Source organism: Salvelinus alpinus, chromosome 23 (assembly GCF_045679555.1).
Source record: "Salvelinus alpinus chromosome 23, SLU_Salpinus.1, whole genome shotgun sequence".
NCBI classification, from domain to species: Eukaryota; Metazoa; Chordata; class Actinopteri; order Salmoniformes; family Salmonidae; genus Salvelinus; species Salvelinus alpinus.
The window spans coordinates 15,381,794-15,400,174 of record NC_092108.1 but is presented as its reverse complement, the minus strand read 5'-3'; the positions used below and the strand labels follow the sequence as shown (position 1 = coordinate 15,400,174).

The 18,381-nt window shown below is 42.1% G+C and overlaps 2 protein-coding genes across 5 annotated transcripts in view; both read right to left on the bottom strand.

Annotated features, from left to right (window-relative positions):
• Window positions 1-2,831: 2,831 nt before the first annotated feature.
• uqcr11 (ubiquinol-cytochrome c reductase, complex III subunit XI) lies at window positions 2,832-6,234 on the bottom strand. Its single transcript, XM_071361150.1, has 3 exons — window positions 6,037-6,234; window positions 5,368-5,508; window positions 2,832-3,565 (listed from the first exon to the last, which is right to left on the bottom strand). The coding sequence occupies exons 1-2, from the start codon at window positions 6,228-6,230 to the stop codon at window positions 5,388-5,390; spliced, it is 315 nt and encodes a 104-aa protein (XP_071217251.1). The 5' UTR covers window positions 6,231-6,234; the 3' UTR covers window positions 2,832-3,565; window positions 5,368-5,387.
• Window positions 6,235-9,081: 2,847 nt separating this feature from the next.
• The window catches only part of LOC139550320 (transcription factor E2-alpha-like), a 42,061-nt gene continuing 32,761 nt past the window's right edge, over window positions 9,082-18,381 (bottom strand). Inside the window, exons 18-21 of one of the 4 annotated variants that reach the window (XM_071361148.1) lie at window positions 17,943-17,996; window positions 17,031-17,272; window positions 12,709-12,855; window positions 9,082-12,169 (exon numbers count right to left, since the gene is read on the bottom strand). In XM_071361148.1, the coding sequence (XP_071217249.1) occupies window positions 12,716-12,855; window positions 17,031-17,272; window positions 17,943-17,996 (436 nt within the window). In that variant the 3' untranslated portion in view covers window positions 9,082-12,169; window positions 12,709-12,715. Of the gene's footprint in view, window positions 12,170-12,708; window positions 12,856-13,592; window positions 13,841-17,030; window positions 17,273-17,942; window positions 17,997-18,381 lie in introns of all 4 variants that reach the window. The other 3 variants (XM_071361146.1, XM_071361147.1, XM_071361149.1) reach the window with 3 other exon arrangements.

Sequence of the window (18,381 nt, the reverse complement as noted above, 5' to 3'; positions counted from 1 at the left end):
TTCTGTCAAAGTGAGAGGTTCTAACTCTGGTGCCTTCAGCTATCCTCAGCTAGAAACCTCACTATCTTAAAACATGATCTCTACAAGTGATGTAGTGGTAAACTCTGATCGCCGTCTCGTCATTTTTCATCAAAAGGTGTGTAAACTGCATTTACCCTCCACTACACCACTGATCTCTACAGTATAAAAATACTGAACAAAAATATGAACGCCACATATAAAGTGTTGGTCCCATGTTTCATGAGATGAAAAAAAAAGATACCAGAAATGTTCCATACTCAAAAAAAATATTCTCTAAAATGTGTTTACATCCCTGTTAGTGAGCATTTCTCCTTTGCCAAGATAATCCATCCACATGGACAGGTGTGGCATATCAAGAAGCTGATTAAACAACATGATCATTGCACAGTTGCACCATGTGCTGGGGACAATAAAAGGCCATTCTAAAATATGCAGTTCTGTCACACAATGCCACAAATGTCTCAAGTTTTGATGGAGTGTGAAATTGGAATGCGGACTGCAGGAATGTCCACCAGAGCTGTTACCAGAGAATTGTACATTCATTTCTCTACGTCGTTTTAGAGAATTTGTCAGTACGTCCAACCGGCCTCACAACCGCAGACACGTGTATGGCATTGTGTGGGCGAGCGGTTTGCTGATGTCAACGTTGTGAACAGAGTGCCCCATGGTGGCAGTGGGTTTATGGTATTAGCAGGCATAAGCTATGGACAACTAACACAATTGCATTTTATCGATGGCAATTTGAATGCACATAAATACCGTGATGAGACCCTGAGGATTAATGTGAGGCCCATTTTTTTGAAGGTATCTGTTACTAACAGATGCTTATCTCTATTACCTAGTCATGTGAAATCTGTAGATTGACTAGTTCAAAAGTTTGGGGTCACTTAGAAATGTCCTTGTTTTTGAAAGAAAAGCACATTTTTTGTCCAATTAAAATAACATCAAATTGATCAGAAATACAGTGTAGACATTGCTAATATTGTAAATGACTATTGTAGCTGGAAACGGCAGGTTGAACGAGAGGTTGTTTTCCTGACACCACACTCCGAGTGCCCTCACCTCCTCCCTGTAGGCTGTCTCGTCGTTGTTGGTAATCAAGCCCGCTACTGTTGTGTCGTCTGCAAACTTGATTGAGTTGGAGGCGTGCATGGCCACGCAGTCGTGGGTGAACAGGGAGGACAGGAGGGGGCTGAGAACGCACCCTTGTGGGGCCCCAGTATTGAGGGTCAGCGAAGTGGAGACGTTCTTTCCTACCTTCACCACCTGGGGGCGGCCCGTCAGAAAGTCCAGGAGCAAATTGCACTGGGCGGGGTGGAGACCCAGGGCCTCCAGCTTGATGAGCTTGGAGGGTATAATGGTGTTGAATTCTTAGCTGTAGTCAATGAACAGCATTCTTACATAGGTATTCCTCTTGTCCAGATGGGACAGGGCAGTGTGCAGTGTGATGGCGATTGCATCGTCTGTGGACTGAATGGGGCGGTATGCAAACTGAAGTGGGTCTAGGGTGGCCGGTAAGGTGGAAGTGATATGATCCTTGACTAGTCTCTCAAAGCACTTCATGATGACAGAAGTGAGTGCTACGGGGCGGTAGTCATTTAGCTCATTTACCTTTGCCTTCTTGGGCACAGGGACAATGGTACCCATCTTGAAGCATGTGGGGACAGCAGACTGGGATAGGGAGCGATTGAATATGCTATTCAACCGATCACTGCCCGCACCTGCTCGTCCATCCAGCATCACTACTCTGGACAGCTCTGACTTAGAATACGTGGACAACTACAAATACCTAGGTGTCTGGTTAGACTGTAAACTCTCCTTCCAGACTCACATTAAGCATCTCCAATCCAAAATTAAATCTAGAATCGGCTTCCTATATCACAACAAAGCATCCTTCACTCATGCTGCCAAACATACCCTCATAAAACTGACCATCCTACCGATCCTCGACTTCGGTGATGTCATCTATAAATTAGCCTCCAACACTCTACTCAACAAACTGGATGCAGTCTATCACAGTGCCATCCGTTTTGTCACCAAAGCCCCTTACACTACCCACCATTGCGACCTGTACGCTCTTGTTGGTTGGCCCTCGCTTCATACTCGTCGCCAAACCCACTGGCTACAGGTTATCTACAAGTCTCTGCTAGTTAAAGCACGGCCTTATCTCAGTTCACTGGTCACCATAGCAGCACCCACTCGTAGCACGCGCTCCAGCAGGTATATCTCACTGGTCACCCCCAAAGCCAAATCCTCCTTTGGTCATCTTTCCTTTCAGTTCTCTGCTGCCAATGACTGGAACGAACTGCAAAAATCTCTGAAGCTGGAAACACTTATCTCCCTCACTAGCGTTAAGCACCAGCTGTCAGAGCAGCTCACAGAATACTGCACCTGTACATAGCCTATCTATAATTTAACCCAAACAACTACCTCTTCCCCTACTGTATTTATTTATTTTGCTCCTTTGCACCCCATTATTTCTATTTCTACTTTGCACATTCTTCCACTGCAAATCTACCATTCCAGTGTTTTACTTGCTATATTGTATTTACTTCGCCACCATGGCCTTTTTTTTGCCTTTACCTCCCTTATCTCCCCTCATTTGCTCACATTGTATATAGACTTATTTTTATACTGTATTATTGACTGTATGTTTTGTTTATTCCATGTGTAACTCTGTGTTGTTGTATGTGTCGAATTGCTATGCTTTATCTTGGCCAGGTCGCAGTTGCAAATGAGAACTTGTTCTCAACTAGCCTCCCTGGTTAAATAAAGGTGAAAGAAAAAAATAAACCCAAAAGCACTGAATATACCTAGGTTACATTACTCGTTTTATTAATGTTTTTCCCCATTATCATCACAAGATTGTGGATAGATTTCAAATGGCTAGGGAAAAATACCAGACAATTTTGTACACTTAATTTGATTAAAACAACCATCATGATCATTAAGAAGTTGGACAAAGGAGGTCCAAGAAAACAAGCCGGGTACCAAAAAGTTTGTGCGTTGAACTAAACTACATCGTTGTCATGCCAACAGTTTAGAAGCAGAAACAGACTGACTACCAATAGTAGCCAGGCTACACTGAAACGATAATGGTTGATACAGTGAACCGAAAGCAAAGGGAAAAACAGAGACTATGATTTTAACTTCATAGCCCTCGCTCTGGAAAATCAAACAGTTAAAACCAGTGCGAAACACTTAAGTTAACTGACCCCGAAAAGTAGAATTTCACTCTAAGCTTTAAAATGACAACAGAATTCAATCAAACAAAAAGGGAATAAATATTACAATGTTAATGTCTCAATACATGCATTTCTATTTCCTCCATGTCATTCCATTGGCTGAGCAATTACCAAAAAAGACAAAATGCACAACACGGTTATTTCAAAATCAGGATGAAAAGTCCATTTAAAATGATTGAAAAAGGTGAAAGCAGTGTTCCTCTTCTCTTTGTCCTGGGGTGGAGTTGAGTCATGGTGCCTGATGGTCTGTTCACACTCTCTCCATCTCTCTTGGCCCGTCTCTGACAGCACAGATTGACCTACAGGCAAAAAGATTGGGTGGGTGTCACAGTCTCTACTTAATACTTTCAAGGACTTTCCAAATCGATCCGACACTGAGGATCTGAGATTATTACATACTGAAGATGCCAGCAATGAGCAGTATGGTGAAAATTCAACATTTAAATCCAAAGGGCAAGGCAGAGTTATCATCCTGTAGGGACACGACACTATTGTCCTTCTCTCAAGAAGCTGGCTCATGTGCAAACCCCTAGTTGGCTTCAATTACACCGCTGCCAGCAATGTTGTGATTGAAGACAACAGCCAGGACCTAAAGCAGCAATTAGCCCTTGATCATGACTCATTTCCATTACATCACACATAAGAGTCATTGAACGAAGGCGTCTTCTGTAGGGGGGAGTTTTGTTAAGAGCCGCGATGCTCAGTCTGAACATTAACATGCATCATTTGCGGTACCGTTTTGGAATCATAAGGACCTTATCATAGAAATCATAAAAACAATGAATACAAATTGATACACACCTTTATAGGGTTCCCACATGGCCATATTTCCATGTTACAACGCTTGTTTAAGGAAAAAAAGATGCGAGTGTGCTAATTAGCTATCTGCGTCGCCAAACACCAGTGTGTAAACGGAAGATAAACGGCACAAACGTGTTGTCACTGGAAAGCTGCAACGGTTTTAAAACCGGTTAGAAGAGTAAGTGTGTATTTAGCATTTGTGATAATATTTTGATGTGATATGGAGGGATTTATGTTTCTTGAACCGTAACGCAATTGAGATTCGATTCACATTTAGATGGAGTATTTGTCTGTTTTGGCTTCAAGCCAATTCTCCATTTAAACAGAACATGTAAGGTCCTTGGACTAAGGAATAACTTTAGGCTCATTTAGTCCAATATTGGGCTAATCAGCAGTTGAAACAATGAGGGAGTTTGATTTAGATCCCTGGGCTATGGCCTGTGACGTGAATGGGCAAAAGCAGTGAGAGAGGAGTGCCCTTCTCAAATCAAACAGTAATCTGCTGCGCTCAGTCATGTTGGCATCAAGGAAAACATCCCTTTTCCATAAAATAGATGTTGGAATTTTCAAACTAGTATTCATTGGGAAGGCAGATAAAGCCTTATCAAAATCAATCACAATCACTGGCTCACACATGAGAGGCAGCCCGGTCCCAAAACCAATGCAATCAACGCTAACCCGGTTCACCCGGGGCATTAATCGAATGCTTGTCCATAGGCTACCAGAGTGAGGGCAGACATTTTTCGGAATAAACGTGGTGAGTGAAAGAAATAGCCCACACCCTACCTGGTATCTTATTCTGCCGCTATACAACTTTGTATGCGTCATTTGTTGGCAACCTTGTTATTTACAAAGTTTTTGGAACAGATTCCTATTGGAACATTCCACAAATTATACCCACCCTACCCCGCGCGGGCAGCCAAGCATTCCGACCTATAGGGAGATATACTGACTGTGACCTACTGGTCAGAACTATTCTAGCTAGGTTTGACAATCTGTTGCAGAGACACCCTGTAAAAACAGGCAGGGGTGAACTGGGACCAGAAATCAGCCCTCACATTCCTTAGAGACCTCACACTGGACTATTTTTTCCCCCTTGAGGCCCCCATTATTAGCCAGACAATTATATTTTTACCAAAACAACTCAAGCCAGATAGGCCCACTGGGCTAAAAATGGACGGGCCATCTGGCATTTGCCCGAAATGCCAGATGGCCAGTCCACCCCTAAAAAAAACAAGTCAAGTAAACCACTTCGTAGAGAGCATACCCTTACTGTGATGCTATGTGCACATTTACTCACCTTCAGCCACAGAAACGCCTCTAGTCATCGTTCTTGTATTTGCCGCTGACGTACGGTACATAATCCAAGATCAAGCGCCAGTCAGTGAAGTGTACCAATGCCACCCCTCCAACTGAACCCCACACCGCCAACGTTGGAACCCTGCGTTGGGGGTAAAATTGAATAGGTAATTTACAATCGAGCTAGGGGATACCTAGTCAGTTGCACAACTCTATGCATTTAACCCAGCCCCTGTGAATCAAAGAGGTGCGTGGGCTATCTTAATTGACGTCATCGTCGCCGGGGAAACAGTACTTGCCTTGTTCAGGGCAGAACGTCGGATTGCGGTTACTGGCCCGACGCTCATACTGGCGGCTACCTGCCGCCCCCTAGCGCTAGTTTAAGAATGAGGTACTTAGCTAACTAGTTCTCCAATTGATCAAAGTCAGGTCGGCGTTTCTGGCTCACGGCCTTGGCAACCTTCTACGGGTCAATGCTGCGTTTATTAACTAGCTTTGCTACCATACAAGGCACGCAGTAGCCAGTATGCTAGCTAACTAACGTTTCCGGACATGACCTCAGCTAGCTAAGGGTAAAACAGACAAGGGCAAGTCAGAATAAGACATTGCATTGGAAACTTATTTGATAAAATATCAATAGCAAGATGTCAGTAAACATACATTATCTTACCATGTTCTCGCGATGGAAAAGTATTTCTGACCGATCAATTTACCAAGCATGTTGGAGCTGGATGTTGTTGCTAACCACCAAGGGAAAACCTGGGAAAACTCTGAGCGCATGCCCATGCGAAAAAGGATCTCTACGCCATTTCCGGTTATTTCCGGCGTTATGATACTGATGTTTGTATTTGGCATTGTATTCATGTAAGAAAACTGTGGCAAGACATCAGTAGATTTATAATTGAACACATTTATGAAGATTTTACACTATTGTGGAGAGATGTACTGCTTGGATTCTTTACATACGATATAAATAAGCTGAAACATTTTAATGTAATTAATTTCATTATTCTTTTGGCCAAATATCATATACACAAATGTAAATTTACTAACAAAAAAACAAATTTTCTTACCCTACAAAAAGAAATTGAACTGTATTTTAAGACAGTTAAATACTCTACTAATAAAAAAGCTGTTAGAATTGTAAGTGTATGCATATCCCTTAAGGTCCTTGTGTAATTGTAATGTGATATTGTACCCCCTAGCTCGATTGTCCATTATATATAATCTATATATACTTGTTCCCTCATGTACTTTCTGTATTGATTTGTTGTTAATAATAAAAATAATAAAAAAGATACTGATGTTTGTCGAGACTGATGATTTTTACCATTGTGGCTACGACTACAGCGCCATCTAGCAGTTGCGTCGGGGATAAATTTACAACTGTAGTAATTTAGCAAAATAAACTAATTTAGTTAATCTGTCTCCTAACCAACAAAATCAGTTCCCCTAACCTGCCACGATAATTCTCCTTACCTGCTACTTAAACTAACCCCCAGTGCTGACAAACCATCAGTATCCCCACACCAAAATCTGTGGACTGGAAATAAATTAAAGTCTAGGATTAGTCAAGTTTTTCATTCTCTTTGGAGTCTCAATAATATAGCTTTAGCATAGTTATAGTTGATGGAAATTGAATAAACAACTCCAGTAGCCTTCTTTCATATCCATCTTTAGACTGCAATGGAGTACATATATCCATATAAATAATCCTTCAATAAAACAATGCCAGATGAGATCCCTATTACGAGGCGAGTTGAGGATTAAAATAGAACAGGTGTTTTCATTACACAGATTGTTGCAAAACGTTTAAAACGGAAGCAAACAAAAACGGAGTGAACTCCTGAATTTGTCCAATAGAAACTCATTTTTCTAAATTTGGTTCTTAAACGGTAAGGGGTTTCCGTAATGAATACACCCCAGGCCGTTGCATTGATGAAGATGCACGTTCTCGGCCAGGGAAAGATTCCACTATATTTCCTTCATTAGCCTAATCCTTCCAAATGCATGGAGTGAATGAGCATGCACATCAGGGGGAAAATGTGTGGAATCACACTGTACATGCTACATGGAGATCATTTTTTCAAATATTTTATTCAGTCTGTAACAACAAAATGTGGAATAAGGGGTATTAATACTTTGAATGCACTGTAGTCGTGGCCAAAAGTTGAGAATGACACAAATATTAATTTTCACAAAGTCTGCGGCCTCAGTTTGTATGACGGCAATTTGCATATACTCCAGAATGTTATGAAGAGTGATCAGATGAACTGCAATTAATTGCAAAGTCCCTCTTTGCCATGCAAATGAACTGAATCCCCCAAAAACATTTCCATTGCATTTCAGCCCTGCCACAAAAGGACCAGCTGACATGTCAGTGATTTTCTCGTTAACCCAGGTGTGAGTGTTGACCAGGATAAGGCTGGAGATCACTCTGTCATGCTGATTGAGTTCGAATAACAGACTGGAAGCTTCAAAAGGAGGGTGGTGCTTGGAATCATTGTTCTTCCTCTGTCAACCATGGTCACCTGCAAGGAAACACGTGCCATCATCATTGCTTTGCACAAAAAGGGCTTCACAGGCAAGGATATTGCTGCCAGTAAGATTGCACTTAAATCAACCATTTATCGGATCATCAAGAACTTCAAGGAGAGCGGTTCAATTGTTGTGAAGCAAGCGCCAGGACCGTCTCCTAAAGTTGATTCAGCTGTGGGATCGGGGCACCACCAGTACAGAGCTTGCTCAGGAATGGCAGCAGGCAGGTGTGAGTGCATCTGCACGCACAGTGAGGCGAAGACTTTTGGAGGATGGCCTGGTGTCAAGAAGGACAGCAAAGAAGCCACTTCTCTCCAGGAAAACATCAGGGACAGACTGATATTCTGCAAAAGGTACAGGGATTAGACTGCTGAGGACTGGGGTAAAGTCATTTTCTCTGATGAATCCCCTTTCCGATTGTTTGGGGCATCCGGAAAAAAAGCTTTTCCGGAGAAGACAAGGTGAGCGCTACCATCAGTCCTGTGTCATGCCAACAGTAAAGCATCCCGAGACCATTCATGTGTGGTGTTGCTTCCCAGCCAAGGGAGTGGGCTCACTCACAATTTTGCCTAAGAACACAGCCATGAATAAAGAATGGTACCAACACATCCTCCGAGAGCAACTTCTCCCAACCATCCAGGAACAGTTTGGTGATGAACAATGCCTTTTCCAGTATGATGGAGCACCTTGCCATAAGGCAAAAGTGATAACTAAGTGGCTCGGTGAACAAAACATCGATAATTTGGGTCCATGGCCAGGAAACTCCAGACCTTAATCCCATTGAGAACTTGTGGTCAATCCTCAAGAGGCGGGTGGACAAACAAAAACCTACAAATTCTGACAAACTCCAAGCATTGATTATGCAAGAATGGGCTGCCATCAGTCAGGATGTGGCCCAGAAGTTAATTGACAGCATGCCAGGGCGGATTGCAGAGGTCTTGAAAAAGAAGGGTAAACACTGCAAATATTGACTCTTTGCATCAACTTCATGTAATTGTCAATAAAAGCCTTTAACACTTATGAAATGCTTGTAATTATACTTCAGTATTCCATAGTAACATCTGAAGACACTGAAGCAGCAAACTTTGGGAAAATTAATTGGTCATTCTCACCTTTGGCCACGACTGTACATGGAGAATTGTTTCAATACACACAAAATGAGCCAAGAATCTTAGCATGTTTTCAACCCTTTATTACAATGTTTTTTTTCTCATTTAGGTATACAAGCTCAAAAAGACAGACATTGAAAAAAAGGTATATTTCTGTTAAAAATGGCACATTTATTGCTACATTACTGTTATATACATGACAGTTCTCAATATCTACTTTATATATATATATATATATATATATAGATATATATATATATAAAAATAGGAAACTGGAGGCACTTTGAGGACAAATGGATTCTGTCCCCAATGTAAGAGCGACAGTTGGTTTTGTAGCAGTGTGACCGTCTGTTGAAGGGGCAGAGATTGGCAGACCATGAGACCGCTGGCAAAATACTAGTTGTGCGTTTTGACAAGGGAAGTTAAGGATACTGTACTCAACATTTGCAGTTTAATATTAACAAAAATTAACACATAACATCAGCAATGTTCAGTTTCAGATCATTTTTTAAATATATATAAATCCCAAAACAATGTGTCTTCTGTGAGACAGAAGAACCAATGGCAGCTTAGGGTTTTCATCTGGAGGATGGTTATTATGAAAGACAAACAGGCCAAACTGAGAAAATACTGTTGCAATTCAGTATCACTCTGCAGGGGAAAAAATACTGTTTAGTTGATCTCTATAACATCAACTGGCCAGGTCTTGTATAGGTACATACTGAACATGTCAATTTCACATTTTTCATATCAAAACAAAAATGTCTCTGCCCTAGTTAGTAGAAAACAAAGTTGAGAATGTTTAAAAAAACAAAAAAACAATTAAGGAAGGATATGGTACTCTGAGTGTTGTCTAAATCAATGTTTTATACGGAAGATAACAGGTCTGGAAACACTCATATCCATTCAATTCTAGAAACTGGTAATAGGGCTCAGTAAATCAAAGTGGACTCAGTTGTTCAGGGATGCCCATCACTAACTGAGAAACAGAGGAAAAGGGTCAAAAACATTACTTTATATTTTTTATATGTACTGAAACACTTCCCTCCCATGTCAATCGTCTATATCTGTAAAAGGTTCTCTTGGAAAGCCACGCATGCAGTGACAATCACAGTGAAGTTTCAACAGTGACATTTTCAGGCCTGGTGAGTAACTACTAAGAATGATACCAAAGTCAAAAACCTAGCAAGCTGAAAAGGATTGCCATAAAATGAAACTGGTATGAAAAACGTAATACGTTGTTCCTTTTTCAACAATATCAGAGTTTGCACTTAAATGTTTGAGTGACAAAGCTTGCCAATACTTTGACATATCCTTTGATAGTAAGTATGAAGTAGTAACTGGTTTAAATGATTTATACAGACCATCTCCAAATGACCTGTACTTCCAAAATAGTTGGTGGATATTCTAGCCTTATTAGGAGTGTTGGCGTTTACTACTTTCACCCCTTAGCAACTGGCACTTCTTGCTTTTGTCATCATAAAAAAAGAGATTACTACGTTTGGGATGGAAAAAGAGATAGTTTGTTCCTGGCATCTAAAATGAGAGTTCTTACATTTAAACAAGGTAAACAAAAATAAATGCAATCCAAAAGAAAACTCATACAGCTATATTACAAAATAAAAAATAAAAAAAATAACACATCACTTCTACAAAAAGGAGGATCCTTACAGACTTTATAAATTGTTCAAAACGCCCAATGCTTCCTGTAATTTAAGGAACAAAAATTGTTGTCCATAGATGGCAGTTGAACGCATTCAAGGGAAGATCGCTATGATATTTCAGGACCCACTCCACAAAAATCAACCCTCTTGAAGTCCAACCATTATTCCTTCCATACTCGTCGAAATAACTGTAGTCTACTTAAAAAACAGACATTTCCTTACGTCGTACATAAAATCTTTAAGTACGCATGACATGGCCATGTAGGTTTGCCTTGCCAACTGATGACACTTGCTCCACAAACATGAAGAGAAAGAAATGAAGGCAGGTGGTTGACTCAGTTTGGGGCAGAGGGTACTGACCATGCATCCACATGGCCTGGCTGAAATGGAGGCAGAACAGGAGGGGTAAAGAAGGGTAAGGGAGTGGCAGTGGAGGGGGAGAGGCTTGCTCTGGTTCAGAGCACACACACACTTCCTGCATGTTTCAGTCCAATCTCCCCAAGAGTGAGGAAGTCTTGAGATGACTGTGTGATCCTGTTGAAAAGTAGGTGAACCGGAAGTGGTTCTCAGCTAGTAGCGAGTCATGACCTGTCCTGGGTCTCTGTATGTGTTGGTGGGTGGGGACACCTTCCTCACTGGGAGTGCTTCCACTCCACCCATGGCAGTAGCAACAAACAGATGAAGAGGACAAAAACGGAAGGTTTGTAGGATTCCTGGATCAAATAAATACCCACCATACAAATCCTTCAGACAGGCCTGTCAGCCCTTACGAGAGGGCAGAAACTTTTTTTAATCATTGTGCTATATAACAGCACTGTGCCTGCCGATTCAATAAGTGTCCCTTCATCACTATGACTGTCCAGTCTTTTACATTCTGGTGGGGTGGCTGGATACCTCAAACTGTACTGTGTTTCAGCCATTTGAGGGAAAAAATGGTGGGGATGACGACAATTCTAACTCTCCCAAGCCTTGGCGTTATGCATGTATATCAGGCACATAGTTACTCACAGGTTAGATTCTGGTGTCACCTTTGCTTGTAATGAAACTATGACCTTCTTTTCAGGTGGGAATGGCAGATGACTACCCAAAGGACACAAAATCCTGTTGCTCACATGAGCAATTGATCCAAAAATACTATTTGATCCAAACAAATTTTGCTCCCAACATGTAAAGCAACTTCTCAAAATGTCTTACAAAAACATGACCATTAGGCAGAAAATCATTGAGTTTAAATTTCCTCTTTCTGTGGCCCAGTCTCTCCTTGGAGTTCAGGGTATGTTAACTGTAAATATTCTTCAAAACTCTGGTGTATAGGGGTGTTCATGGTCAGGAATGTGGCCACTGGCTTTGTCAGTTGTGTGTGTGTGTGTGTGTATGCGCTTCTCCACTATATGTGCTATATCGAGAGCGCACCTTTGTGGATTGACGCCCACTGAGATGCATAATAAGACAATAAGGCCACGTCTTCTAAGAGCTGTACAATCAACAGGAGCTGGAAGACAAACGGGGATCGTTATATTACACGTCTTTCTGCCATTGAAATCCACTGAAGTCCAAAACAATGTGATTTTTTTTAAATGCATATTAAAATACATTCTTGGGATGGAAAAAAACTTTCAGTGTACACTTGTAAAGATAGAGTAGACAATACCTTTATATATTGTTTTTATAATAATCTTTGAGAACTAACAATGACCAAAATAAAAGCTAGACAGTCAGGAGAATTCAAATGAATGTAGTAGTAATGATTTTGTTATTATGTTTGAGCAAAAGAACACAGCATTAGCTATGGCATAATTTGTAGATTTGTAGGAAATAGGCTTAGAATGCAAATGTCTTTACACCACCAAGATGTTTAAAGGTGTGGCCTCTAAACATGTCAAATTCAGACGGGTCGACCATGCTTATTTCCATGTCCCCTGCCACGCCCACCACCTATCCCCCCTTTTGATCCAGAAAAAAAATACATTTTATGCTCACACATGCCACAACAATACATAGGGTATTGACAGTTACAGTATGACAGCTTACCTGGGTGTTACATATGGTTCACAGAGTTGTGTCCATCGCCGCCTAACCCGGGGTGCCCCCCTCCCATCTGCATCTGGGGGTCCACCCCCGAAACCTTCTCTTCCTCCCTCCGCTTCAGACACGCTGCCTTGGGGTTCAGGTTACGCTCTTTAGGAAGAGGAGACACAGAATCACAGGGGAGAAGTGGATCTACAGGTTCAGGTAAACTGATGGTGAGCACAAGACAATAGTCAAAGATGGACGCAAGGGGCAAAAAACATCAGGTTTCACATATTCTAGTAAACCGAGAAGGGCTTGGGAGGTTAGGCTTATCTACGAACGAGAGATGTTAAAAACAAAAAGGCAGGGAGATGTGACAGGCACGGAAGGTATGATTAAGGTGTAAATGCCACAATATTCTAGATATGAAACAAAATAGAAAAATATATAATTGGAAAATCATGGAGAACAAAAGACCAAACAAAGAGAGGAGACAGCTGGACAGAACAGAGGAACGGCCAGACGGCAGCAGTGAGGTCCCTAAGTGTTTGGCAGAGGTGAAGCCCCTCCTCTTCCCCATCTCTTTTCGGGTTGGGGTTTTGTAAGGAATCCTTCCAGAGCTACAGGGAAGCCATACCTCGCACTTGCTTCTCCAGGCTCAGTATTAAGAGCTAGTAGGCTGGGTGGGGCTGGTACTGGACAATTTCCTAAAGGGAGGCCTACCTCAGACCTGCTTCTCCAGGCCCAGTATTAAGAGCTAGTTGGCTGGGTGGTACTAGATCTATTCCTAAAAGGGGAGCTACCTCAGATCTCAAGCTCCAATATGAACCCTTTCACTGCCATGCTAGTTGAGTGATAGTTGGCTGGGTGGAGGGTACTGGATAATTTCCTAAAAGGAGGCCTACCTCGGACCTGCTTCTCCAGGCCCATAATGACCTGCGAGGCCTGCTGCAGGATGATGAGTTTGGTCTGGGCCTTGTCGCCGCGCAGGTGCACCTGCACCATCCGGCCCAGCTCCCTGAACGCCTCGTTAATGTCGCGCACGCGCACCCTCTCCCGGACGTTGTTGGCCGAGCGGCGCTCCCGCTCACGCTTCTCCTTCTCCTCTGCCGTCAGGTTGTCGTCGCTGGGCGAGGCCACGCTGCAGCTGCTGCTGAGGAGGGAGGGGGCATTATGGTACACCCCAACACCTGCTGCTTTTACCCACCAAGTTGCCCTTACGGATTTAAGTTACCCCTAAATGCTGACAGTTTTTATGGATAGTTTATGTAGATAGCCAATTGCTGTTCCAGGGCCTGTTCCCATCTTTTGTCTGGCATAGTTAGACCTGATCCTAGACCAGCACTTCCCTACAGCATTCCCTGCACATTACTCTATTCACATCCTAGATCAGACTGCCTGACTGTGACATCATTCAAAGTGCCATATTTGGGCAGTAGGCCAGCAGCAGGAAGTGGTGGTAGTCCAGATGGACAGAATGTGTTCCAGGGACGAGGAGGAGGATCACGGATGGATGATCCCGGTGGAGAGTGGTGCGGTGGAGCAGGAGAGCGAGAGAGAGAGCGGATGGATGGACTGCGAAGGACGCGGTAACAGAATCCTTTTGTTTTTACACGGAGGAATCCTGAGACGAGAGCACTACTGTTACTGCTATTGTCCATTAACGCATCTTTTAAGACCTCACAAATGATATTTGCAACCGGGAATGTTTTTTTTTTTTTTTATATACCCAAAGCATGTTTTTCCATCACTTCTTGGGAGACTTTCAATTGGCTAAACAGCGACTTAAGGTTATTTTGTCAAATTGAGTATTTAAAATGTTGAGTTACGGGTTGATAACCATCATACCAAATGTTCCAAATGGAATCTGACAGAACCCAGACCAACAGTCTACATCTCCTGCTGATCAGGACCCAGGAGTGTATTCACAGGTGATAATATGAGGGTTTTGGGGGCTGTCAGTGAGGAGGAAAGAAGACCAAGAAAGAGAGGGAGAGGAGGAAAGACAGCAACACACCCTCTACCAGGTCTAGAGAATGGGAAACAGGAACACAGAGATAAAGAAACAGAGAGAGAGCTAGATGCTGGTGCCTCATGTTAAATACATCAGCGGTCAGAGATGTATTATCTGAATGAGAGGAAGCTGAAATCACTGCTGCCATCTGCAAAAGGAAATGACAGAAAGAGAGAGATGGAGATGGTATTTCGAGGACTTCAATGAAATCAGTAAATTAAAAATGTTAACATTTGACGAATAAGGGCATGCAACACAGAGACACTGCAATACGAAAGTGAAGTGAGTTAATACATTGAGGAATGGGATAGGAGCAGAACAGTGAGCCCCTCTCATCCAATCACAACCTGTATCTGCATCTGTATAGCCAATCAGCAGGCAGAATACAGGGGGCTCAATGCTGTAACTTGGGAATGGTGACACGTTGCACCAGGCCGTTAACATTATACTCAACCTGGAGCAGCAAGTCCGAGGTCAGAGTGTATTAAAAAAATGTTGAAAATGTGGGAATCCTCTCGGACAAAAAAATCTTTGCACTTCACTTTGGGCCATTACCCAAAGCTGATCAAATGAATCTAGAAGTCATTATCGGGGGCCTGAAATAATTGTAACAGTGTAAAAAGCTAACAAACATAATGGGTTGTTAAACCGTGTTGCTATGGCCTCATAAGAAGCACAGTGATGGGAGACAGCGATAGAAGCGTATAAGGGAAATCAGAAATATAATGTTAATGGTTCGTTCCACCAAATGAGTGCCTTTTGCATCCCTTTGATATTTTAAGTAGAAATTTTGCACAAATATAGAATTTTAAAAGCCTGTTATTTTAAATGAAGTGCCCTTTAATATAGATCACATGGAGAATTCAATCAGATTTTTTATATGAATAGACTTGCTAAAGTGCAAAATTCAGCATTTTGACATGTTTCTCCGTGCAGCCTCTGACTTCTAGGAAGATTTTAACCCTCTTAAGCAACATTTCTCCAAGTTCTCACCATCATTGTGAAGTGCTAGCCTTTTTGTTACTTTGACAAAGTCATTTCTGAAGATTAATTATTTCATGCAATTAGTGATTCATTTAAGTCTGTCCCTCATTTTAAGGTCAACCCTGTTACGCGACTTGAACTCTCGTTTTAATATGGTGAAACTATTCCTTCAATATTCTTTCCAAAAGAAACATCTACTAGTCAAATGATAGTGTAAATGTAGGTGATCTGATTCTACTCTTTTTGTCCATTTGCTGGTGTTTTGTGGTGGAAAACTGAGCTGGTCAAGCGTAACACTTCAACCCTGTTACACATAGAAATGTTTTAACAATGAAACTTTGTGAAGCTTGCATTCAATTGCCTCTCCCTGTTGCACACAAGTTTCCAAGCTTCCCACCATCACAAGGGGATTTATGGCTGATTTAACATGAATTTGTCCACCTGGTTACTTCGGCTAGTAATTATGTAGTATATATTTTTCTTTGTACCTCGAGATGGGAAAACATGTTTTTTTATTAAGTTGAACATGTGCCCTTTATGACAGAATGTCAAAATTATGAGAATTCCCAAAGTTTTTGTAACACTTTTTTTATTTTATATATTTATTTATTTTTACTTTTATTTAACTAGGCAAGTCAGTTAAGAACAAATTCTTATTTTCAATGACGGCCTAGGAACAGTGGGTTAACTGATTTGTACCTTGTCAGCTGGGGGATTTGAACTTGCAACCTTTCGGTTACTAGCCCAATGCTCTAACCACGAGGCTACCCTGCCGCCCCAATTCTCAAAAGGCACCGAATTGGTGGAACGCCCCTAATATAGTGGAGGGGGAGGCAGTCACATGAAGCAGCCCAGACAGACAGACCCATGCTGTTTAGATCAGGCAACACATACGACACCAAACCAGACATGAATCCAGTGGTAGGTTGTATGTGTGCGAACAGCAGCAAAGCCTCAAAGGAACGGAGAAGGGGCCACATCCCAAACAGTCTAAATAGCTTCCTTTCCTCGTCCCGTTTTCTCCTATCATAACAAACAACTAGATGGTTGGAAACTTGTCTTATGGGAGCATCTCAATACTTGAAAGTGGCCTCATCGCCTAGTCTGCTCTCTATCTGCAATGATCTAAAAACACAGGACAGGTGAAAGCAATATGACTGACACCTTTCCAATGACTTCACATCAATGAAGGAAAAGAGACAAGGAAAGCAAACCACTCAAGAGTATGGAGACATCCCAGGGCCTTTACCCTGAAGGATACTAGAAGGCATCAGAGAATTGGGACGCTGCCCTACCCTGGTTCTTTGTCCCGTCTAAAACTGGACCCCAGTGACAGCACACTGACCTCGGACTTGCTGCTCCAGGTTGAGTATAACATTAACGGCCTGGTGCAGAATGAGCAGTTTGGTCTGGGGTTTCTCATTAGTCAGATGAAGCTGACACATGCGCCCCAGCTCCTTAAAGGCTTCGTTGATGTCCCGCACGCGCAGACGCTCACGGGCATTATTTGCCACCCGCCGCTCTTTCTCCCGCTCTTTCTTCAACTCCGGCGGCAGATCCTCGTCATCCTCGTCCTCATCATCGTGACTGATGAAGAGTCAATGTAGGCCAAGGGGGGAGGTTTGGTTGGAAGGGATAGAAGACATATTTACTAAAGTGGACAAGACTATTACGTTCTGTTCTAATCACTTGCTAGAGAATGATTAAATGCTTTCATTCTGGGAGTGCTGTACTACAGCTTCTGGACCATTATGACAAAGAATAAGCTCTTCATTCTTTTAACAAGAAAACAGGACTTTATATAATCCTCTAACATACTCTAGCAAACTCATATACAACATACAAACATCTTTTCTTTATCAATGTAGAAAATGTTATGGTAAAAGCCAGGTGCATGTGCTGCAATAGCTGTGAAATGATAAAATCCAATTTCATCTAGGTTCAAGTCATCAAATTGACAATTCAAATTCATAATATACTTACGCCATCAGTTATTAAACCTGGGGTATCCCCTTCAGAGCTTGTGTGTTATAATTGCAAGATGATACAAACCTTCACTCAAGGCACCAACAACGGCACGGCTCAAGGAGCGAGAAAAACGTTTGCTATGCCTGAGTAAATTGTTTATGCTGAAATTCTGCCGACCAGGTATAAATAAATAGATGTCAGTTTATAATTATTCTCACATTTTATTTGGTGTCTATATTTCTGGCCACACCCCCTGAGGTGAGGCGCACATGACTGGATACAGACTTACTCTGCTCCCGTGTCTGATAGGGAGGAAGAGAAGGTCTGGAAGGAGAACGTCTCTCTGAAAACAACGGTAGACACGAGGGCACACATGATAACAGTGCTAAGGAGAATCACCTCTTTTTGGGTGCTGGGGCTGTGTTAGGTTGAAATAGAGAGGGTAAACCTGCACTCCCTGAATGGACATAATCATTTTCAACAGATGTCTTGAAAATGATCAAATAAATCCTGATAACGTTCAGTGAGAGTTTACCCCCTTTATAATAACAGCAGCACAGTCCCCAGGACAAATCATTGAGTCACATTCGCTAGCCTAAGCTAACAAGATGGTTAAACAGATCAAAATGTCCCACTTCCGATACCACAACAATCACCTAGTGCTTAGGTTTTGACGGGAGTTTTATTTACTTTGTAAATAGCACTGCACAAACAACACTAAAAAGAGA